This window comes from Perissodus microlepis, chromosome 12 (assembly GCF_051167445.1).
Source record: "Perissodus microlepis isolate ML-2025 ecotype Zambia chromosome 12, ASM5116744v1, whole genome shotgun sequence".
NCBI lineage: Eukaryota > Metazoa > Chordata > Actinopteri > Cichliformes > Cichlidae > Perissodus > Perissodus microlepis.
Window position 1 is genome coordinate 26,017,808 of NC_140472.1, and position 23,537 is coordinate 26,041,344.

The 23,537-nt window shown below is 41.2% G+C and overlaps 2 protein-coding genes across 5 annotated transcripts in view; one reads left to right on the plus strand and one right to left on the minus strand.

Moving 5' to 3' along the window:
• Positions 1 to 523: 523 nt before the first annotated feature.
• letm2 (leucine zipper-EF-hand containing transmembrane protein 2) lies at positions 524 to 12,793 on the minus strand. The gene is made up of 11 exons (XM_084946738.1): positions 12,526 to 12,793; positions 12,004 to 12,072; positions 8,919 to 9,474; positions 6,229 to 6,372; positions 5,137 to 5,274; positions 4,820 to 5,023; positions 4,261 to 4,380; positions 3,592 to 3,711; positions 3,167 to 3,265; positions 2,770 to 2,838; positions 524 to 1,928 (listed from the first exon to the last, which is right to left on the minus strand). Exons 2-11 carry the CDS (start codon positions 12,048 to 12,050, stop codon positions 1,872 to 1,874), a joined length of 1,554 nt encoding a protein of 517 aa, XP_084802864.1. The 5' UTR covers positions 12,051 to 12,072; positions 12,526 to 12,793; the 3' UTR covers positions 524 to 1,871.
• A 6,969-nt stretch (positions 12,794 to 19,762) lies between these two features.
• nsd3 (nuclear receptor binding SET domain protein 3) overlaps positions 19,763 to 23,537 on the plus strand; it is a 28,245-nt gene continuing 24,470 nt past the window's right edge. For 3 of the 4 annotated variants that reach the window (XM_084946141.1, XM_084946144.1, XM_084946145.1), the window contains exons 1-2: positions 19,764 to 20,210; positions 22,157 to 23,016. In XM_084946141.1, the coding sequence (XP_084802267.1) occupies positions 22,201 to 23,016 (816 nt within the window). In that variant the 5' untranslated portion in view covers positions 19,764 to 20,210; positions 22,157 to 22,200. Of the gene's footprint in view, positions 20,211 to 22,156; positions 23,017 to 23,537 lie in introns of all 4 variants that reach the window. The other variant, XM_084946143.1, reaches the window with a different exon arrangement.

Sequence of the window (23,537 nt, forward strand, 5' to 3'; positions counted from 1 at the left end):
TTTACAGGCCATTTATCAGCAAGAATATTAAATCAGTAGAACTTTACTTTGATCAGAAACACAAACTAAAGTGATTTAATGTCTCCTTGATTAGGTTACAGGACAAAATCCTGAATATGGAGTAACCTTTAATGTTTGAACGAATCAAGTTTAAAGTTTCGAGTAACTAAAGTTTCGAGTTAAGAGCTCGAGTAACTAGCTAGCACTCATTCACAACACACTGAAAGCATTAAAAGCTATGAACTAATGAGACTAATGACTGTAACGGCTCTGAAGTGGGCAGAGAAAAAGAGAAAGTTGATACCCTTTATCTCTAACTGGGTTCTGAGTTTGTCAAACCTGCAAACACAAAGAAAGCCTGGATATGCTGAACTGGCATTGCAGTACACCCATCATGACCTCTGACCCCAGAGTCAGGTGTGACTACAGGCTTCTTTAGAAAGCACTGATCCGTTACGGATGACACAATGTTGCAAAAACAGTTCACATCCATTAAAAACTGAAGCACAAAAGAGAGACAAAGGAAGTTTTGAGTCTTTTTATTGATCTCCTTCAGCGCAGGATGTAGAGCTGATTGAAAAGGTGTCTGCTTTTCCCATCAGTAACAACACTGGTGATTATAAGTCGAGGAATCATTTGGATCAAACGGGAAAGGGGGCAAACAGGAGACATTCTTCTATAGAGAAAAAGGTGCAACTGGGCGCTTCAAACACAGAGGTGACTGAAAAATCAAAATAATATATTCTGATGACAAACAATCACCCTCTAACCTTAGGCACATGTGTAAAACCAGTGAAACAAGTCTTAACCAGCAATCATTGGAGTAAAAATGTCCTTTCAGTTATGTCATCCACTTCCAGGAGGTGCCTACGGATAAACAGCAACAAGTGGGGTAAAAAGAAAAAAGAAAATGAAAAAAGAAATAAAACACCACACAAGTTGCTTCTCCATTAAATGTTTACAGGGAGTTTGAAGCATCACACACACAAAGCTGGAGAAACCTTCCAACTTTGATGACAGTAAATATGGGGCATAACGATGTTAGACATTTGGGCAAATCAGCCACGATACCAAAAAATAATCATCTCATGTGTAGCTTCAGGCTTACAGCTTCTCCACGTGAGCGGACATCAAGCATTTTCCGTTTAAAGACTCTTTAGCATCATAGTGTTAAAACATAATACACTTGAAATAGCCGGTCCTTTCAGTGGCTGTACCAGTGAGCTCGCACTTAATGACGAACCCCTCTTCACTTAACAGCAGCACGTCGTCATCACCCCCCCACCCACCCCACTCTAAACCTGCTGTTTCACCATCAGATCAACTCAATCTCTGACATTTTAATAGCTTTTATATTTTATGTAGGCAGCATCTTTCTGGTGCCTACAGCTGACTTTAACAAAGGTGGGGCAGCTACTGTGGGGAAAAAAAGAAAAAAAAGAAAAGGGTTGACTTCTCTCTCAGCTGGCACAGGAGTTAAAAACGCCTGCAAATAAAACCTGGTATGCGCATAACAAACTGTACAAAGCTGCTGCTGCTTCAGTTACAGAACACAAAAACAAAAATGAGCATATTTACAAATGTACAAAGGGAGAAACCATCGTCATCACAAACAGTTCACCAGGAAATGACTTCAGGTCACAGAATCAGCAGCCATCAGCTGACTGCCGGGGCGGTAGCACGTTGGGAGAGTGTCAGAGATCGGGGTGCGCAAAGCTGAGGGTCGAGGCTGCTGAGGTGAAGCCGCCGAACCTGCGGTGAGCAAGATGAGGAGCGGGCAGGACTCCTGGATGAGATGCTGGTTCAAAAACAGAATAAGGGGTTTTAGCCCCGTCCATTCCTCCCCTCGCTCCAGGCTCTCCTGCTCATCTTCACACGCCGTTCGCACTGATCTTGCTCTTCTGGGTTCCTTCTATTGCCGCTTTGGCCTGTGGAAAAGATTGGAAGAGTGTTTAAACATTATCATCTCCTACTGAACATGTATCAAGACACAAAACAAATTTCTTCTTAACGCTGTTAATAAGTCTCTTAGGTATGTTCTTATGGTTTCCCATACTAATGCTATTTTTAGACTGCCTCAGGATGTTACAGTAAACCTCCCTGTTGGCCGTTTCACTCTGGGGGGCAGGGTGAGCAAACGGTGCTCTGCAAAACTGAAAGGTGAGAGAAAAAGCTCATCACCTGACATCACTCACACCTTGCACAAACTGCAGCACAGTACAATCTCTCTGGACCTTAAAGAACACCTCGAATCAGCAGCCAGGAGTGAATATTTCACCACTAATCAGCTCTGAAAGCGCTCAGTTAGGCCCAGAGTTTGCAAAGGCATCATTAACATGTTTCACCAATTTATCATGACAGATAAAAATGATTTCACGCCTTTAAAACATAAATAAACAAAGGAGAAATCAAACGACCAGGACTCATGGCAGTCATGAACATTTGAAATTAGACTCGTTTGAAAGATGCTAAAAATAAGATGAAAAAAAATCCCTACAAGGAATCTTAAAATGTGTTTACACATCTTGGGAGGACTGACTTTAAAAGATAAATGTGACTGTGTGACAGTCACAGGTCGTTTTCAGATATTTTTAACCCTCACGGATTAATTTATTGTTCTATGTCTATGTTTTATTCTGCTTTCAGTGATTACCTAAAAGATTTATCATAAGAGCACGTCAATCGCATGTTCAGGTCAGTGTGACAGATGAATGAGACCAAAGTGGGAAGAAGTTACTGGAAACCATTCAGGTTTCTGTGGACACTCACCTGAAGGACTTCAGCAGGAGTCAGAGGTTTGTCTGACACGGCTGGAGCTTTGTCTCTCACTTCCTCTGCCTAAAAGTCGATAGAGGAGAAGAAAAATGTGATAAATATATCATTAGATAATAATAATGGATACAACTGACTGGCTTTATGTCCTGTGTTGGGAGGTATAAATGAAGATTAGTAATTTATTTTGTCCCTTATATCTCAGAAAATATTCATGCACTCAAGTATGCCTGAAAATGGGCAGCATGAAAATAGAGTTTTGGTCTTGAGGAGGAAATCTCTGCAGACCTGCAGCTTTGGCCCAATTTCCTGTGTCATAAATACAGTTCATCTGATCTCGTGCTCATGTGTGTTGTTGGGGTTCAGTGTTTGGTTTTGTTAGGCGTGCACTGACCGGTCTGTCTTTGATGATGAGTGCAGGGTCTGCCAACCTGTCGCTGCTGACTGGGACTGTATTTGCTACTGGGTTTTCCTCTGGAGTAACACCAACCTTCTGCAGACCAACCAACAAATATGAGGTGAGAAGAACACGTCTAAAATCATAAACTGCTCTGGTTTAATTTGATTATCGTTCTATTTCTCAGATGTGCTCTATTTCACATTCAAAACCTGTTTTTATATTTCCAGCTTTTTACTTTCTACTGTGTTCTTTTGGTTGTATTTAAAACAGTTTTTATTTTCATCATGATTAGCAAAGACGATCCTGTTTTGTTTTTTTTAAACAGCTGGAGTGTTAAGCGTTGTGCAGCTTTCTCTGGCCTGGACTGATAGGTCAGTGAATTAAGTTGTAGGATTTTAAATTGTCTGCAAAGGACGAACCTCGATCTTAGGAACAGGCGGGATGACATGGGGTTTGGGTTTGAGGTCTGTCAGGTACATGGCTCTGGAGAGCAGCAGCAGCGATGGAGGAACGTTCTCATTCAGGTGCAGGTCCAACCACTAGATGAGAGAAAAACATTTATTAAAAGAGATTACTGGAAAGGTATAAAAGGTTTGCTTTTGATTAAAAGGCTTTTTTCTAAATAGCTCTGATATTTGGATCAGACGTCGACCTGATCCTGACTTGAAGAACTGGATGGAAAAATCGGAGGTGGTGAGATTGTCTCATAAATTTTGATCTGTGTTGTTGTAAACGCCAATAACTTTTTTATTTATTTTATTCTGTTATTTCCTCATTTTCCTTTATTATTTTTCCATTTAAAACCCATTCAGTGCATTTATATTCTTGGATGCCTGTATTTGTAAGCATTTATTTTGCAAAGTTGACAAACCTGCTAATATTAGTCTCAACGGGCTGAAAAGCAGATCCAATAACTGGACCAATAACTTGCCATCATGTCCTACAGTACTCCTCATTTTTCTCTAAGATAAACTTGTCTTCAAGAGCAAATCTGAACCATTTTGCTCCAGCTGATCGCAAACAGCGTTGTCTGTGGGCCACTCCCAACCGAACGCTTAAAGAAAACACGTTAAAAACCGGCTGCTCACCTGCTGCATCTGCTCACGAAGCTGATCTGTAGTAAGACCGAGAGACCTCATCCCACGAATACGGCACGCTGCCTGCAACTCTGACACACTCATGGCCGCCACACCCTCGGCTGCAATCATCTGTGAAGAGATGAAAGAGGAAGTGAAAAACTGAAGCATGAGAAAAGTTACTCTTTAGCTTGATCAACGTATGTCTAGCAGCTGTGTACATATGCAGCACAGTAAAAAGAGGATATATTTGGTGTTTCAGAACTTTCTACCTTAAAAGGAAACATTGTAGTAAAACTGATCTCAAACAAGTCAAGTCAGAGACATTTATTACAGATTTACTTCTTGTTAAAGATGTACTATTTTTATGTGCAGTAACATCAGAGACTAAGTAAAGCAGGAAAGAAGAGAAAAGGATAATCTGATCATAACTGGCAGATGATTAAACCCAGCCTGTGATGTCACCTGAGATGATTAATGGTTGTTTAGTTTTACAGCCTTTGTGTATTTCTCCTATGCACAGCTGTAAACTTGTGGTAACGAGCTTTCGGGTGGCGGTGCTCAGTCTCACCTCATCGTCCGACTTGATGGCTCTGAGTTTCATCATCAGCTGAAAGCGCAGCAAGTTGTTGGTGCCAATAGGCTGCAGCTCCAACAGTTTGCACAGAGCCACCAGCTGGGGGCGCTCCAGGTGCTCCAGCGTCAGCTCGTCCTCAAACAGCTTGGAGAAGCGGACAATGTCCTTCGTTTGGGGTTGCTCTCCTGTGCCCCGAACCTGAAATGGAAAGTTACGGACGCATTACTATAGTAAAGTTTCTTCAGTCATCCCTCAAACACGTGACAGCGGATCAGTAACAACGTTAGAGCAACGAGTTTGCTGTCATTCACCTCCTGAACATATTTGGAGAAGCGCTGCGCCTCATCGTCCGACTTTGCTTTATTCCTTCGAGCCATCTCAGCGATCGTCTCCTGCAGAAACTTAGCCAGCTCCAGCTTCGCAGCCAGACCTTTCTTCTGCTTCTCCTCCTGCAGGATGACGACAATTGTTTAAAAATGCAAGGCAACGAGCAAAGAGAGGCTAAAGAAACTATGTCCTTAAAGTTTGGAGAGGAAAACATTTTGGGGAAGGGATCAGAGTGATGCGACAAGATTATCTGAGAAGGGGGGAAAACAAAACAAAACAAAACACAGTCTCGGATTGATTATGTTTAGCTGCATTTAACACCCATTATATATATTATATGGAAACCATAGAGCTTTTTATGGGAAACTAATTTATGCTTCAGTATAGGTATCAGGAAGAATGTTTAGGTTAAGAAGCTTTTACAGCTCAATAAAAAGGAAGCCCACATTTTCCCTTTGACAGCATTTTGCTTACTGCAAATAATAAAATGTATATCACAGTAAGTTGAGATTACATTTGGCTTGGACTTTCCCTGACATTGCTTTTAACGCTGTTTTACTCTTTTCTTTAATCGTTATTATTGTTAACTGTACGTTTCAGAGAGCAGACACCTCCAAGCTGCCCAGCAGCATGACAACATATCTCTGAATCATTCAGCTGTGCTCCAGAACAAGCACGCAGGATCAGAGATAACAGGGCGCACACAGCAGAAACTTTCAGTGCGTGAGGGAAGACGGCGTTTAACACATCAGAAATGATGATGCAGTTTAAGAAACAGACCGATATCAGAACAGGTCATAGGAATAGTTACAGTTGTTGACAGATGCACCTACTTAACGCATAAAAAGTTCAAAGGTTGTCTGTTGACAACATGTTAAAAAACAAAACAAAACACTTACTTAGAGTTTACGTTGTGCTTATAAATGCCAGACACGTGTCTCAGAGTAAACTATCAAGATTAGATCAAGTCAGCAGCCTGCTGGAGTCCCGTCTGAGAGGTTATATAATCCCAATGAACCTTATTATAAGTTCACTCAGGCAGCAGAGTGTGTGTATGGGTATGTGTGTGTGCATGCCTTTTTGGTTTCCGTCTCAAAGGTGGAGGGCAACATCTCTGGGAACAGTTTGAGGAAGACGGGAAGAAGGAACTCCATGAAGGGGACGATGATAAACACCATGAAGGGCACCAGACGGAAGAGGTCAGCACAGGTCCTCATCAGCTGCAACAAACAGAAACAGTGCAGGGTGTAAGACAACGTGGGAACGGGCCAGTATTTATGCTGTGGTGCTGCTGACTGTGGGTCCTTCCACAGCAGAGGTAGAAGAGGGGCAGCCATGGACGAGCGGTCCTATAAAAGCACAGATCAAAGTTTACAGTTTAACTGTCAGGGATGCACCAATATGATATTTGTCTGACAGCGACTGAGGGTACATCCAGAGGTACACTTTAACCATAACAGTGAAGAAATGCTGGCCAATCAAAAGCCCACAAATGATAATACAGCACACAGTCTGAAATCAAAAGTAAAAGGAGATAAAGGTACACACCTTTGACATTGTTTCTGTGTAAACACAGAAAATGAATTTTAAAATGCATGTCAAGATGCACAGAGGTTTAACAAAATACCTGCAATACGTGATAAGGTGCAAATTTATGGGTCCTATCTACTTTCTCTTCCATGCTCAACTGTGGCTGGTGATGCAGCTGAACTAGTTCACGAGTTGCTATGCCAGGAAGAATAAGGACCACCAGCTGCAGTTCAAGATGGAGGACATGTGTGACCATGGCTGTTTCCCAGCTTCACCAACAATAACTGTACCTGAAGCGCTACACATTTCATCAGGAAAAGTAAACCAACTGACAGTTTCTGTCAAATATTGATGTAGACTTGCTGGCACTGTGAGGACATAAACGGCCCTCAGCTTGTCAGTCAAACTGGCTATTTCCATTATCATATCACTTTTCTTCTGACGATGCTGTCTGTGTTGAGAGCTCAGTGGATCTGCGTTCGACTACTCCGCCTAGGCTGCACTGTCGATCGCAGATCCACTGAGCGCAGCGCAAGCTAGCAAGACAGAAGGTAAGCTCGTTGCAACATGGCAAATTTAACCTCCCCCACCCTCATTCAGATCTGGCCTTTGGAACAATTTTGGTCTTCATGTGAAGTATGACCCTGAAGGTAAGCGCGTCATGGACAAAAGTAAAACAGTATGTCGGATGTGCCACGCAATGCTCAATTACATGGGAACTACTGCGTTAGCGCAGTTTGCTTGTTAACGTGTTGACGCCGTCCAGCCCCACGCACGGGGCGATCCGCGGTAGCTCGTTAACGGAGATTTGCCGTGTTGTGGCGTTAACGTCATTTCAGATTAAAGCTGACAGCACTAGTGGGAACGAAATTAATATGACTGCACATTTACGCCGACATCATCCTAGTGCAAAGACAAGTGGAAGCACACATGCTACAAACTTTACCCGAGTCATTTAGACAGCCGTTAGCACATGATTCTCCTTATGGGGACCTGATATGTTTAATATGCTGCTGAGAGTATAGCCCAGAAGAAGCGTATAGTATAGCTTTTATTTTGGAAAGAGACATTTCTCTGTAATAAACTCTCTTTTCCAAAGATGAGTGATTTCTCGATCAGATAGATTATTTTTTTTATTACTTTGTTGTTTCAGCAACATTAAATTTAAAAACTGTACTTTTGAGTTAAAATATATATTTATAATTTTAATAAATGACAAATTAAAAAAACATGAACATTTTTTTGTATCGAAAAAATATCAAACCGTGACACCAAAGTATCAAACCGAACCGTGAATTTTGTATCATTGCACCCCATATATATATATATATATATATATATATATATATATATCCATCCATCTATTCATAGAGACAGAGATACATAGATTGATAGATTCCTGTATAATATATGTGATCACAACTGAACCTTCTTGGTTGCTAAAATAGTTTGGTCATTAGAGGTATAATAACATGACAAGCTGTGAAATCACACGAGTTGTGTATATATTTAGACATTCGGCAGGCGTATAAAACCTCTGTAGTGCTGCTGTTAGGTGAAAACAACCATTAAAAGAAAAATATATATACACTTATTCAGCCTCATAGCTGTAGCACACTAAATGGCTTCAGCTTTAGGAGTAAATAGGCGTGTACAGGTTCTTGATAAAATACAGACCGTGATATTTCTCTGAATCCCAAAACACCAACTACACTGGGGATTAGTGTTTAAACAGTCAATCCTTAACACACAGCAGGTCAGGCAGTCAGAGCGGGACATATTTAATGGCAGGATTTCATGCCACAGATTATATTTAACGTCATTCGGGATTTTCAGAGTCACTGAACAAAGACGGTAAAACCTCACATCCATCGTCCTCAGCTCCTTCTGACACAAAGCCAGTGAGCTGGGTGTGAAATGAATCTCAGTAACAGGACAGAAAGGGTGGTGGTGGAAGGGGATTGGATGACTCTCAAGCTGAGTGTTTGAAAATGAGTAGAAACCAGACAAACTACTGCTGCACCCAGACTGCAGCCTATTACAGCACATCACAGCAGGATAAACACAACAGCCTGCAAATTATGCAGGACAGAGCTGTGGAAAGATGGCTTCAAAGCTGTGAGATGGAAACTAAACGTAAGCATTTTCAAAAAACAAAAACTAAACTCACGCTACAATCCTGAAAACCCCAAAGACTAAAATTAGTCAGACTAATCCAACATTTAAGCTCCCTTACCCTTCTCCTCTCCCTGCGTGTGAGCACTTGTCCATGCAGCAGCCTCCACACCATCCTGCCAGCAATCTTGGTGTCGATGCCGAGTAACCGGAAGCCGTTGTAGTAATGCTTCAACTCATCCACGAACCTCTGATACAGAGACTTCTTCACGAGTGCCTTGTCCTTAACCGGAGCGACGGTGGCTGCGGCGGCTGTTGGTGCTGGAGGGGCAGCAGATGGAGGTTGGGACTGAGGCGCAGCAGGTGGAGAGTCCTTTTTATCTCCTGAAGAAGCATCGTGAGCAGCAGCAGCAGCAGCAGGTGGTGGTAGTGGTGAAGTCTTAGTGTCCTCCTGCTTTATGTCCTGGAGCCAAACACTTGAGCTGTGTAGGGAGCGAGTGAGGAGGACAGAGCTGTGGCTACGACCAAGGGGGTGGCCACGGAAACAGTGATGGTGACCATAGCGGGAGGACCTGAGTGGGAACGAAGGCGAGACGTGGCAAGGAGGGACTACGTGGAGATAGGCTTTGGAAGACAGGGAGGAGCAGCTGTGCCTCTTGGATAACAAATATGATCCCCTGTTGGCAGAGAAAAAACAAAAACTGCTTAGACTATACTCTCCTTAAATGTATGTTTTAGTGACGGATGAGACCATCAATAACACAACGTTATGTTACTGAATACAAACACAGAATAGCTTCTGGTTCAGATTACTGTAAATGAACTCCTCTGGATTTAAATCAGAGCAGGGAGTCAAATATACAGGCAGCAATCCAGAAGTGGACTCAAATTGTCCAACCGGGCCGACCGGATAGCTTTACAATATGTGAATGTTTCAAATTTCAATAAGAGGCTCATTTTATTTGAACTGTGGTGTGGACACTGACTGCACTACCACACAGGAGATAAAGTTTAGATCTAAAATCATCTGTCTGTGAAGCTTTAAAACCTCTAAAAGCTCCACTGTGACATTTAAACGATGTTTGTTAAGTTAGTGGGTGATAAATTAAACGTAGATGTTTTCTGAGTGGAACTTTTACTCATAAAAACCAGAAAAAAAATATTTCTGAAAAATAAGGAATTTGTGCAAACATCCCCCACAAAATGACCCATTTTTACTGCTCTTAGACTGGACTCTTATTTTGAAAGTGGGACTGTCGTTAACCAGTAAGGTCAAGCTAATTTTGTGGAAACCTCTGACGTCATTCAGCTCCCATGTCAGACAGACTCTCTATTATTAATTATCCTAAATCTAGTATGTCTGGTTTGAACTAGCAGGATAGTGAAGTCACAACAAACAACAAGGTACCCTGGTGAAAACTTGAAAAAAGCTAATGTTTAGGGAAAAAAAAAAAAAAAGAGTCTATTAACCAATTCTGTATACTAAGGGGGACGAAGGGAAGTGATCTCAAACTTTACCTTTTATACGACATATCATTTATCAGCTATAAAGCTATCATTAAACAGCAATTACGCCCATAATAATAACAGCCGAACAGAAACTACTTCCAGCTCGCAGGATTGTACACATGTCTGCGTTCACATTCACTCTAAAAATATTTGGATGAATCACCACATGACTCGTTCAGCTCCTTCTAGGAAACCTTCATCTGTTTCTGAAAATTACTTATTGTTTTAGTAACGCTTTCAGAGGGATACTGAATCTTCCTGCAGTCCCTGGCATTACAATGAACCTCTGTAATGAAACACCACTTCCTCCTCCAAACATCATCATTGCTACTATACACACATGAATGCAGAGGCCTTTTCTCACTTCTGTAGGCTTTTGTGTAAGTGTCAAGCACTGTTTGAGGTCACAGTTTACCTCCATATACCTCCAGAAAGAGCCTCTGCTAGCAAATACATATTAATGCAGTTTACGAATGGACTCTTCACAGTTTGGGGAGCAAACATAAGGTCACAGTTTGCCCCCAGGACACTCCCCCGACCTCAAACAGTGCCTGCTACTAAATGTACATTAGGCACTGCCTGAGGGTAACCACCCTCTGAGAAGCTGTCCTGATGACTACACACCTTCAAGTGCTTTTGAGTTAACAATGGGAACTGTAACCAACTGCATACTTATCTAAGGACCCTTAAAACTCTCGTCTAAGACCTAAACTTATTCAGAGTTCTTGCAGTCCAGACACGAAATCAGTTTATTCTTCCAACAGTTCTCAGAATTATGGAAAAAGTTCATCTGACGCTAATATTAGAAGAGGATGTTATCCCCCCCTCTGGTATGTACGCACATGAAACAGTGGCAACCCATCTTCTTATATTTATTTTTTTATTTTTTTAAATCCACACTGTTTACCTGCAGGACGCACAAAAAGTTTACAAACAAACTGACCTGCCCTTTCTGTTCTTGGATCAAGAATGGGTTATGTAGTTATACAGCAGTCGCTGTCAGCAGAGAGCTGATACTGACTATCAGTGACACGTGAAGTTATTTTGGTGACACTGACGTTCACACTGAAACAGCACATATGCATTTTTGTTGTTTTGCACAGTAGCTACACATTCAGACCAGAGGACAACTACTTTAGATTAGCCTGAGTTTAGAGTTTTCTGTCTGCTTTAATGATGGTCCTGTTGGTGTCTCAACAATGTTTGTGTTCTTTACTTTTCCACTAAACCTTAAAAAGTGAAGCATATATTTCCTTCACTATATAAAATTTTTTGTTTCCTTAGAAACATGTGCGTCCTTGTGTATTTTTGTCCCTCAAGTAATTTTTTTCTGTTGTGGGGTTTCTTTCCCTTACTTTTCGCTTTTGTTTTCCTCATACTTCTTTTTCCTCCTGTAGTTTTTAAAGTTTGTCCTCAGGTTTCTGAGTTTGCTCCCTTATAAGTTAATTTGATTAATTTGAGCGTTTTCTCAAGCAAGTGTAAATATTATCCAGGCTTAAATGTCTTGTTTTAACTCGGTATCAGCATCCTTGTCCAGCACTGGCTCGTGCTCTTTTGTTTACCTGTAGCAGAGCCCAACAACACGCCCCGACTCAGTTTGCTCCAGCTTACACACAATAAGCAAAAGTATTCGAGCAAAAGTAAAAATAAAACTGTTAGGTACCAAAAGTCAAAGAAACCGTGTCCAACTGACTTACCTTGATCTTGTAACTGCAAGGAGCACCTGGTGACTAAAGACTGCCATTGTAGGGGCAGATTACAGTACTCTGTTAAACGGAGAAACAGCGAGGTTAGAGTTCACTCTTATGGGAACGGAAGTGAGACAGGAAACTACTGTAGTGCTAAAACTAACATTAAGACGACGGGACATCAAATGAGCCCGATATTATGTAACAACAGTTTTAACGTGACTACTCATCTGAGAGGTACCACAGACTTAACTCTACCAGTTTCCCTAAAAAAAATAATCTAACCTAACCTAACAGAAGACCTTAAGAAATGAACCCAAACCTTACTCCGCCTCTTTTTAAAGGCAGTAATAAAAGGACGTAACTTGATACCAAAACCAGGAGGGGTAAATTCCCTTGGTAAATTTCCACCAGAGAAACACAGCCCTACGCTAGGCTAGCCGCTTAGCTAAAGTGAGCTAACCGGCTAACATAGTCGGTTAGCTGCGTTAGCTTAGCCGGCCGGTGCTAACTAAATGGCAGCCCACCAACCTCCAGCGTCGATGACAGAGCTATGGCTGCCGTAGCGGACAGGGCGATGTAAGGTTTCTCGGTAGGACGACAATAATATCCATCCACGGCACTCAATCGATGTAGAAGGGAACGACGAAAGTAACGGCCGGTGTAATGACAAACCCATTTACGGTGGGTTTCTCCGTCGAAAGCGCCCTCAGACGCGACAGGCTTGAGCTTCTTTACTGACAGTGTTTGTGTGTTTGTGCAGCCGTCACAGGCAGCTGCACTGAAAGGTCACACCGGACATGCGTAAAGGCTGTGTGAGAAGCGCCAAAGATCGTCTATGCTAGCAGAGATGGCTCACTGTGTGGGCGAAAAAAAGCTTCTGCTCAGTGAAAGAGGGTGTTAATCTTCTTCTATTTATTCATTTTCAATTCAATTCAATTCAATTCAATTTTATTTATATAGCGCCAAATCACAACAAAAGTCGCCTCAAGGCGCTTCATAGATACAGAGAAAAACCCAACAATCATATGACCCCCTATGAGCAAGCACTTTGGCGACAGTGGGAAGGAAAAACTCCCTTTTAACAGGAAGAAACCTCCGGCAGAACCAGGCTCAGGGAGGGGCGGCCATCTGCTGCGACCGGTTGGGGTGAGAGAAGGAAGACAGGATAAAAGACATGCTGTGGAAGAGAGACAGAGGTTAATAACAGATATGATTCAATGCAGAGAGGTCTATTAATACATAGTGAGTGAGAAAGGTGACTGGAAAGGAAAAACTCAATGCATCTTGGGAATCCCCCGGCAGCCTACGTCTATTGCAGCATAACTAAGGGAGGATTCAGGGTCACCTGGTCCAGCCCTAACTATATGCTTTAGCAAAAAGGAAAGTTTTAAGCCTAATCTTAAAAGTAGAGATAGTGTCTGTCTCCCGAATCCAAACTGGAAGCTGGTTCCACAGAAGAGGGGCCTGAAAACTGAAGGCTCTGCCTCCCATTCTACTTTTAAATACTCTAGGAACAACAAGTAGGCCTGCAGAGCGAGAGCGAAGTGCTCTAATAGGGTGATATGGTACTACAAGGTCATTAAGATAAGATGGGGCCTGATTATTTAAGACCTTGTATGTGAGGAGCAGGATTTTGAATTCAATTCTGGATTTAACAGGAAGCCAATGAAGGGAAGCCAAAACAGGAGAAATATGCTCTCTCCTTCTAGTCCCTGTCAGTACTCTTGCTGCAGCATTTTGGATTAGCTGAAGGCTTTTCAGTGAGTTTTTTGGACATCCTAATAATAATGAATTACAGTAGTCCAGCCTGGAAGTAATAAATGCATGAACTAGTTTTTCAGCGTCACTCTGAGACAGGATATTTCTAATTTTAGAGATGTTGCGCAAATGGAAGAAAGCAGTCTTACATATTTGTTTAATATGTGCGTTGAAGGACATGTCCTGGTCAAAAATGACTCCAAGGTTCCTCACAGCGTTACTGGAGGCCAAGGTAATGCCATCCAGAGTAAGAATCTGGTTAGATACCATATTTCTAAGATTTTCAGGGCCGAGTACAATAACCTCAGTTTTATCTGAATTAAGAAGCAGAAAGTTAGCGGCCATCCAGGTCTTTATGTCTTTAAGACATTCCTGCAGTTTAACTAATTGGTGTGTGTTATCTGGCTTCATGGACAGATAGAGCTGGGTGTCATCTGCATAGCAGTGAAAATGTATGCTATGTCTTCTAATGATGCTGCCTAAGGGAAGCATGTATAATGTAAACAGAATTGGTCCTAGCACTGAACCCTGTGGAACTCCATAATTAACCTCAGTGTGTGAAGAGGACTCTCCATTTACATGCACAAATTGGAGTCTATTAGATAGATATGATACAAACCACTGCAGTGCATTACCTGTAATACCTACAGCATGTTCTAATCGCTCTAATAGGATATTATGGTCGACAGTATCGAACGCTGCACTGAGGTCTAGCAGGACAAGCACAGAGATGAGTCCACTGTCAGAGGCCATAAGAAGATCATTTGTAACCTTCACTAAAGCTGTTTCTGTGCTGTGATGAGCTCTGAAACCTGACTGAAACTCTTCAAATAAACCATTCCTCTGCAGATGATCTGTTAGCTGTTTGACAACTACTCTTTCAAGGATTTTTGATATGAAAGGAAGGTTGGAGATTGGCCTATAATTAGCTAAGACTGCTGGGTCTAGAGATGGCTTTTTGAGTAAAGGTTTAACCACAGCCAGCTTGAAGCCCTGTGGTACATAGCCGACCATTAGAGATAGGTTGATCATATTTAAGATCGAAGAATTAATCAATGGCAGGACTTCTTTGAGCAGTTTTGTAGGAATAGGGTCTAAAAGACACGTTGATGGTTTGGAGGAAGTAATTATTGAAGTTAACTCAGAAAGATCAATTGGAGAAAAAGAGTCTAACTTAACATCAATGGTACTAAGAGTAGCTGTAGATAATATTACATCTGTGGGATGATTACTGGTAATTTTTTCTCTAATGATAAAAATTTTATTTGTGAAGAAGTTCATGAAGTCATTACTAGTTAACGTTAAAGGGATGGTTGGCTCAACAGAGCTCTGACTCTTTGTCAGCCTGGCTACAGTGCTGAAGAGAAACCTGGGGTTGTTCTTATTTTCTTCAATCAGTGATGAATAGTAAGATGTTCTGGCTTTGCGGAGGGCTTTCTTATAAAGCAGCAAACTATTTCTCCAGGCTAAATGATGATCCTCTAAATTTGTGACACGCCATTTCCTCTCCAGATTACGAGTCATCTGCTTTAGGGTACGTGTTTGAGAATTATACCACGGAGTCAGGTACTTCTGATTAGAGACCTTAGTTTTCACTGGAGCTACAGTATCCAGAGTCGTACGTAGTGAGGAGGTGAAATTATTAACAAGATAATCAACCTCTGTTGGGGTAGCGTTCAGATAGCTGCTCTGCTCTGTGTTGGTACAGGGCATTGAAGATGATAACAGTGGGTGGATTATATTCTTAAACTTAGTTACAGCGCTTTCAGAAAGACATCTACTTTGATAAAATCTACTCTCCGCCGCTGTGTAATCAATTATTGTAAATGTAAATGTTATCAGGAAATGATCAGACAGGAGAGGGTTTTCAGGAAACACTGTTAAATGTTCAGTTTCTATGCCATATGTTAAAACAAGATCTAGAGTGTGATTAAAGTGGTGGGTGGGTTCTTTTACATTTTGAGAGAAGCCAATTGAGTCTAATAACAGACTAAATGCCATGTTGAGGCTGTCATTTTTAGCATCTACATGGATGTTAAAATCACCCACAATAATTATTTTATTTGAGCTCAGAACTAAATTAGATATAAAGTCTGAGAAATCAGACAGAAACTCTGTGTAAGGCCCAGGTGGACGATAGATGATAACAAGTAAGACTGGTTTCTGAGTTTCACAGCTGGGGTGGACAATGTTAAGCATCAGGCTTTCAAATGAATTAAAAGTCTGTCTTGGTCTTTCATTAATTAATAGGCTGGTGTGAAAAATTGATGCCACACCGCCCCCTCGGCCTGTGCTTCGAGGTTTCTGGTAGTTAGACTCGGGGGTGTTGATTCATTTAAACTAACATAATCATCCTGCTGCAACCAGGTTTCTGTAAGGCAGAGTAAATCAATTTGTTGATCAATTATTAAGTCATGTACTAACAGAGACTTGGAGGAGAGAGACCTAATATTTAATAATCCACATTTCACTGTTTTACTCTTTGGTTCAGATGTGGATACTGTACTGTTCTTTCTTTGTAATTGTTTATGTTTAAGTTGTTTGTTGCTGGTTTTTAGTTTGTTTTTTGTCTTTTTGGAAGCTGACACAGTCTCTATGGAGATGGGTTTTTGGGGGGGTAGCAGGAGGAGAGAAGCTGCAGAGAGGCGTGTAAGACTGCAACTCTGCTTCCTGGTCCCAACTCTGGATAGTCATATTTTGGGGGGTTTAATAAATTTGTCCATATTTCTAGAAATGAGAGCTGCTCCATCCAAAGTGGGATGGATGCCGTCTCTCCTAACAAGACCAGGTTTCCTCCAGAAGGTTTGCCAATTATCTATGAAGCCCACATCAGTTTTCAGTTTTTATGATTTATGGATGCTAGATGACATTTAAAAAAACACATATAAATCAATGAAATGAAACAATCTTTACTTTCATACTGATGCTGTCAAACGATTTCATATTGAATGTGTTGTAATCAGTGTAACTAATCTGCAAGACAGTGGTGAGGTGCGCAGCAAGAGTGGCAGATGAATTCAAGGTGGGGCTGGGATTATATGAGGGATCTGCCCTGGGCCCCTTCTTGTGATGTCTCTGTAGACTATAATGTTTGCAGACAACAGTGTAACCTGTACTGAGAGTAGGTGCAAGAGAGCCCGGATAGGTGGAGGTCTTCTCTGGAGAGAAGATGAATGAAAGTCAGTAGAAGCAAGAAAGAATATATGCGTGCGAATGAGAAAGAGGCAGGTGTAGCAATGAAGCAGGAAGGAGAAGAAGGACCAAAGGTGGAAAAGAGTCAAGCATCCAACATCTCCAGGATTAGTTGAACTGACATGTCTTCAGGATATAAGAGGATACATTTAAAATGTATCTTCATTAGACAAATACATCAATATATCCCATCTTTTAGACATACAACAAAACTAAACTAGGAAAGCGAGCCAGTACTGCTCATTAAATTTGTTTTGTTTTTGTTTTTTTGTTGCAATTTTAAGGTCTTGTTAATTCAGAAAAACTCGACTTTTGTTTGTCAACTGATAGCAATTTGCCCTCTCACATCAAATCAACTCTGGATTGATTCTCCTTCATTGGTATGCTAGTGTTTAAATCTGCAGTAAGCCACCAAACAAGCTGTCCCTCAAGCTTTTAGTTAACTTTTAGTTGCAGTGGTCATTTCTTTCGCTTACACTGGTCACTCAGAGACACCTTGTTGCCACAGTGTCAAGTATTGATCAGTATTCCTTGATATTTATGTCAGACTGTTTGACTGTTTGCCTTTTATTGTGTGTTTTACTTGTTATCCATTGGGCTATTTATATTTCTTGTATAGTAGTTGGATGGAGCATCCACAATTCCATTGTATATGTACAACACAATAATAAAAAGTAATTATTTTGTATTCCATTCATGCTAAAATAAAGCCACTGCTAATCAGATGCCTTCTAGATGGAATTACATGGTGGACCAAAATGAGACCGTACTTTTCTGTTTTATAGAGCGCATGTGTTTTACACTCACTGTTGTACTGCTCTCCTGACCTCTTCGCTACATATTGATGATGTTTTAAATCACATATTTCAACTTTGGAATCATCAGTCCATAAAATCTATTGCCACTGATTTTCAGTCCAGTTCTTGTGTAATTTGTCAAACCGTAGCCTTTTCTCTCTCTTCTTTGAGAATGCCTTCATGACAGCGACTCTTCCACTAAGACCATCACTGATGAGGCTTCAGCGACCAAAAGATAGATCAGATGCATCCTATAGGTCCTGTGTGAAGTTGCTCAGATACTCCTTATCTGCTGTAGATAGTTTTGTTTGTTTGATTTGTTGTTATGCCTACTTATTTTGTCCTACACTTGTGTAGTTTCCTCTGGGTTTTTTTTTTTTTTTTGGGGGGGGGTTACATTTTTTTTTTATGTAATAGCTATTTTGAAATCATGTTGATTCAAAAATATCTGTTAAACTGTGTTATATTTTACATTTTTAATAGATTCAGCTAAAGAAATGGGGGGTAAATGTGTTTTTGCATCAAGCTGCTACTGACAAAGGGCCTGAAGATATATTTTAAAATGAGTTCTTTGTTAAATTTTCTGTTATGTTTAGACTCATTTGCATTTGGTGCCTGTTTTATGCTTTAATGATTCACAGGTCAGCGTTAAATGGTTCAGTAAATAAAACAAAAAAAGCAGCAATTGATCAGTTTTCAGGCACCTTCAGTTTCCTCACAGTTTAACCTCTATTTCTTAAACTATTGTGTCGATTCTGGGAAATACGCATCAAAAGGTCAGAAGCCAGACTGTTTTTCTAATTTACTGGTTCTATAACTTCATAACCATTATTTTATCTTTTATGTTTATTATTAATAAGAAATGACAAAGACCAGGTTGAAATTTTAGTTACACAGACATCGGTGGAAGTAGCACACTGGTTTTTAATTGAACCACAGTTTGAAAATTGCTGCTCCAAGTGACAGAGATTTCTCATACACAAAAGTTTGGAGTTTTCTAAGGAAGCATTTGCATGGTAGAAACCGGAGACAGAGCACAATCTGGCAGATAAACAGTGACCAGATCAATACACAAGATAATGTTCAACGATAAGAAAGCTGCAATTCACACATATTGTCTTTGCAAAAGCCTTTAGAGATTTGACAGATTATTCACAAATCAATAAAAAAAAAACAACAACAGATATTTTAGTAGCAGCTGTTGTGTTAAACATTAAATCTTGTGTTTTTACATCTTTATTTTTTTTTACATTATTATTTAATATTCATTATTATGCATGATGGATGTTATGCTTATGCCGAACTTTAAATTACTTACAGTATAAAGCATGTAAAAGTCAAACGGCTCTATAATATAGAGCACTCCCTCCAAAAAGCACAGTGTACTTACAATGTAAGATGGGAAAATATTGTTTTTGCCTATATTTAATTATTTGTGGGTAAATAATGACAATAATAAATTACATTGTAACTTCAAATAAAATACATTAAAATTCCATTTAATTACAGGACTGTATTATAAAGTATTATCCATGTGTTTGGACTCCCCTGTATTTGGGGAGAACATCCATCCACCCTGGATTTAAACCTGGCACTTTCTTGCTGAACGAAATCCTTGACATATGAAAGGAAGTGTTCCTAATAACACTTGCAGGAACAACATGCAGGAACAAGAAACAAGAGGCAGAGTGACAGCTCTTTCTTTTTTCCACCTCCTCCCCCTGAGAAGCAGATCAGGCGAGGAGGCGCGTAAAAGCCAATCGGAGAGCCTGCTGCAAGCGTAGATACATGGTGCCGTGGACACTGAGATAAAAATCTAATAACAATAATGATAAAAAAAAAAAAAAAAATCAAATATTTAACAGTGTTTATCCACGATACGAGCAGTAAAATGTTCTTGTGTAGCCCATTAAAAATAAATAAATAAATTAAACCCCCACACATGCGTTTCCTCCTTTATTTCCGTGCATTTCAGATGCTTTTTTCTCCTGTTTAACCAAATGTAAGATATAAACTACAGCTCCCGGGGTGCCTCTGGTGACCCTTGCTTCCAGGCTGCATCAGTGTGATTTTGGCGCTGAGCTGAGGAGCTGGATCCACCGAGAATTTAAAAGAAAAAAAGGGCAGAGCGCTTTTGTTAAACCGGAGGAAGAGGGTGCTAGAGATTATTATGAAGAAGAGGACAGGAAGGGGGTTGCGATCAGATTGAGGTTTTCGGGTCCTCACACTGACGAAGAGCCCCGCGTTGGGATTGGGCAGCGACCAGATCGAGTCCTCCTCCTCCTCCTCTCTGTGGAGAATTGCGTTAAAACGAAAAGGGAAAGGCCTGAGCTTTACCAACATCACAGGATTATTATTATTTTTTTATTATTATTTTTGTACCCCCTCCTTCTCCTCCTCCTCCTGTAGATTAAACGAGGAAGCATTGCTGGCTGGTGTATGTGTTTAGAATGGGACACGCTGAAGGTATTGACATTTTTTTGTGTATTTTCCTGCATCTTTCGACTCGCTATCAAAATCCGTGCTGCTGCTGGTGCTAATGCTCAGTGTTGGCCGCCTCTGCATGCTGCATCTCCTCGTTTTCAGTCGTAGCCAGCTTGCTTTCGGGCACATTTTTCCCCCACAAACCGTCAGTGATGGAGGTATAATCACGGCAGACAATTTGATTTAAAGGGGTACCAGGCAGCCATATTGGCAGCGTTAGCGTTAGCCTACCCAACATTAGCTTTCTCCCCCCTCCTCCCCTTCCACCTCCTTTCATCTTGTTTCATGTGCGCTTAGATGGATTAGAAAACATTAATAAATGGAAATGTGTCCCCGAGTGTGTCAGAAAGACAAACAGCCACATCCCCGTCGTGTGCTTCGCCTTTTAACCGTTTAAACGGCTCCTGTATTTCCGTTTCGATGCCTTTGGTGCCAGGTAGCTTCAAGCTAACATCGCAGGAAGCTGTAAGATCAGTCATTGAAACCTTGTTATGCCCATGCATGCACCCGTCTTTTTGTTATGTTTGAATAAAATAACACATCAATAGCCAGCTATTGACCTCTGCCACACTATATATACACCCAAGTTATACTACAGGTCCTTATAGGAGACTAGTAACCGCTGGATGACATCTTTTGGATGTTTACATCACCGTTGTTCACCCTTCGCAAAGCTGCTAACAAGTTAAACCGCAACAAGAGGAGCAGATTATCCACTCAACACTTTAAACCTAATTAATTATATCAGCTCTGGTGGTTAAAAGTGTCCAGTGCATGAGGTCAAACCCACCTCTGGTAGCTGCTCTTTTGTTTTGTTTTGTGCAAGCAGGCCACCATGTGTTTGTGTTGATGAAAATAAACACATAAAAATCACCTAATGCTTGTGAACAGGAGCTTGCACGACCTCTCAGTATACACTACGAACATGACCCGAGTTTGTGATGATAATATGGGGATTTATGGGGTCTGCAATTCAGACCACCCTGTGAGTTTATCACAGTAATCATTATAATGAGTATTCTGCAGATCCCCTCAGTGCATCTGTTTAAAAAAAAAATCCCACATAATTCAAACTGCTGCTCTAAAACTCAGATTTGAGGAGTAGGAGCCTGGTGAAACTGCCACTGAAGTGATAATTAAAGTTGTGTAGTTAATGGTCAGCTAACCCTGAGTTTGTAAGGGAGGAGAGGTGTGTGTTTCTACAAGTCAGAGTTAGAAGTTTCACACTATATTATTAGCAGAAATTTCTAGATATTTTAACCAGAAAACAGCTGATACATGGCAAACCAATTCGGTAGATGGCTGACTTCTTTCCAGAACTTATGACAGTCCCGTGTGTTTATCTGCAGCGAGAAAGAGATTTACCAAATCCCCGATCAGTGGTCATAAACACAAAATAAACTCTGTTATTCTGATGTTTTTCTAGCTGTTTTATTCGTATAATAATAAACAGTCGTTGTGTTTACTGTGGGAGCCAAAAAACCCGATGATGTAACTCTGTCTTTGCTCTTAGTTTCTCTTCATTTACAGCTGCAGTTTGATACGTTTCAGACACCAAATCTGCTTGGTTGGATTTAGAGAAAGGATTATTGTTTGGATTTAAATATGCCTTTTTACATTGAAAAATGAGGCCTAAAAAACTGTAACCGTGGGTTCAGATGTGACACCAAGTGTCAGTATGTGACAATTTGGGATTCCAGAGTGAAGCTTTAATTTGCAAACAAGTTTGCTTAATACACTGCTAGAAAGTTAAATAAAAAAAGGCCCAACCCAGAAACACAGATGTGTGCAGTGTTAATCTGTTGCTCTGTGTTAAATAATCTGTTAATAATTCCTGAAGGATAGAAGCTAAGGTCTTGGTGACTATTGGCTGTGTGCTTGTTGAGCTTTCCTGCGGTTCATTCAGTTGTGTGCACCTCTGTCGGCAGGTCCAGTCAAAGAAAAAGACAGTTAAGGATGCAGGAGCCCAACAATGGATTTCTCCTTCTCTTTCATGCAAGGGATCATGGGAAATACAATTCAGCAACCCCCTCAGCTCATTGACTCCGCCAACATCAGACAGGAAGGCACCTGCGACACCGGCAGCGACCCGGGTGAGGATGGTGGTCCCTCCTACGATGCAGCCCTGGATGCAGAGTTTCCGTACCCGCCATCGGCTTCGGAGGACATGCCGCAGGTCCCCAATGGCTACCCGCCGGGTTTGGGCATATACGAACCGCAGGCTAAATTCTCCATGTACTCGCAGTTCCCCAACGGCTCTGCTAATGGCTATGGGGCCATACGGAGCTACGGGGACCACGGCCTCGTGTCGGTGGAGGGGACCGTCCTGAGAGGTCCCGGTCTCCAGGAAAGACCTCTGTCTCCCGTTTCACCCCCACTGTCCACACATCACCCACACCTCCACCACCACCATCATCATCATCCTCATCACCACCACCATTCGCACCACATCCACTCAAATCCACCTCACATACAAACCCACTCACACCCGCAGAGTCCTCCACCGCCACCCCTGCCCACCCAGCATCACCTACACCAGACACCTCACATCATGACTCACAATCTGCCCCCTCCTCCCCCGTTACACCTGCCTTCGTCCAGTCCTCCCCCCTCACTTGTGGACAACACCCCCTCGTCTCAGCCCGCACACGCCCCATCCAGTGCTTCTGGTGGGGTCCTGAAGAAAACCAGCTCACCGGAGATCAAGCTGAAGATCATAAAGACGTATCAGAACGGCAAAGAGCTGTTCGAGTCTGCGCTGTGCGGAGACCTGCTGCAAGAACTGCAGGTAACTGCCAACAGCCTTTTAGGCAACATTTCTTTTTACCTTTTTGTTTATTCTTCCAAAGATGCTTTTTAGTGCAGAAGATTAGGTGGAAATGTGGAAATCTGCACAGTGGTTTTTTTTTTTAATTATTATTATTATTTCATATAATGAAAAAGATGCATGATCTGACTGCTATCTCCTTTTCAAAATTGCTTCAAACATTTTTTTTCATGTGGTAGAACAGAGCTGGAGAACTTCTGATTCTCCAGAGTTTAATGTATTTTTAAAAAATTGCATTAATAATTACAAAATTTCTAATGTTTAAGCTAATTTTTCTGCAAACTAGACTTTATAGTTAGCCATTCCCATGAAAACTAAAACTTTGAGGTACAAAAATCAGCCCGGGTGTTCTCGACTAAGATCAAGAGCCAAGCCTATGAGCAACAAAATCAAGAGACGACAGTGCAGCTGGAATTACACTTACCATCTGAATTGATTAAGTGTAGAAGGAATGGGCCATCAATGACAACACGTGGGTTATT

Excerpts from the sequence above, each read along its gene's own strand:
- letm2 (XM_084946738.1), bottom strand. The coding sequence starts at position 12,050 with ATGGCAGTCTTTAGTCACCAGGTGCTCCTTGCAGTTACAAGATCAAG. Across the intron at positions 5,275-6,228 it reads TTGAGACGGAAACCAAAAAG|GAGGAGAAGCAGAAGAAAGG; the intron begins GCATGCACACAC and ends GTCATCCTGCAG. Across the intron at positions 4,381-4,819 it reads CCATCAAGTCGGACGATGAG|ATGATTGCAGCCGAGGGTGT; the intron begins GTGAGACTGAGC and ends ATCTCTTCACAG.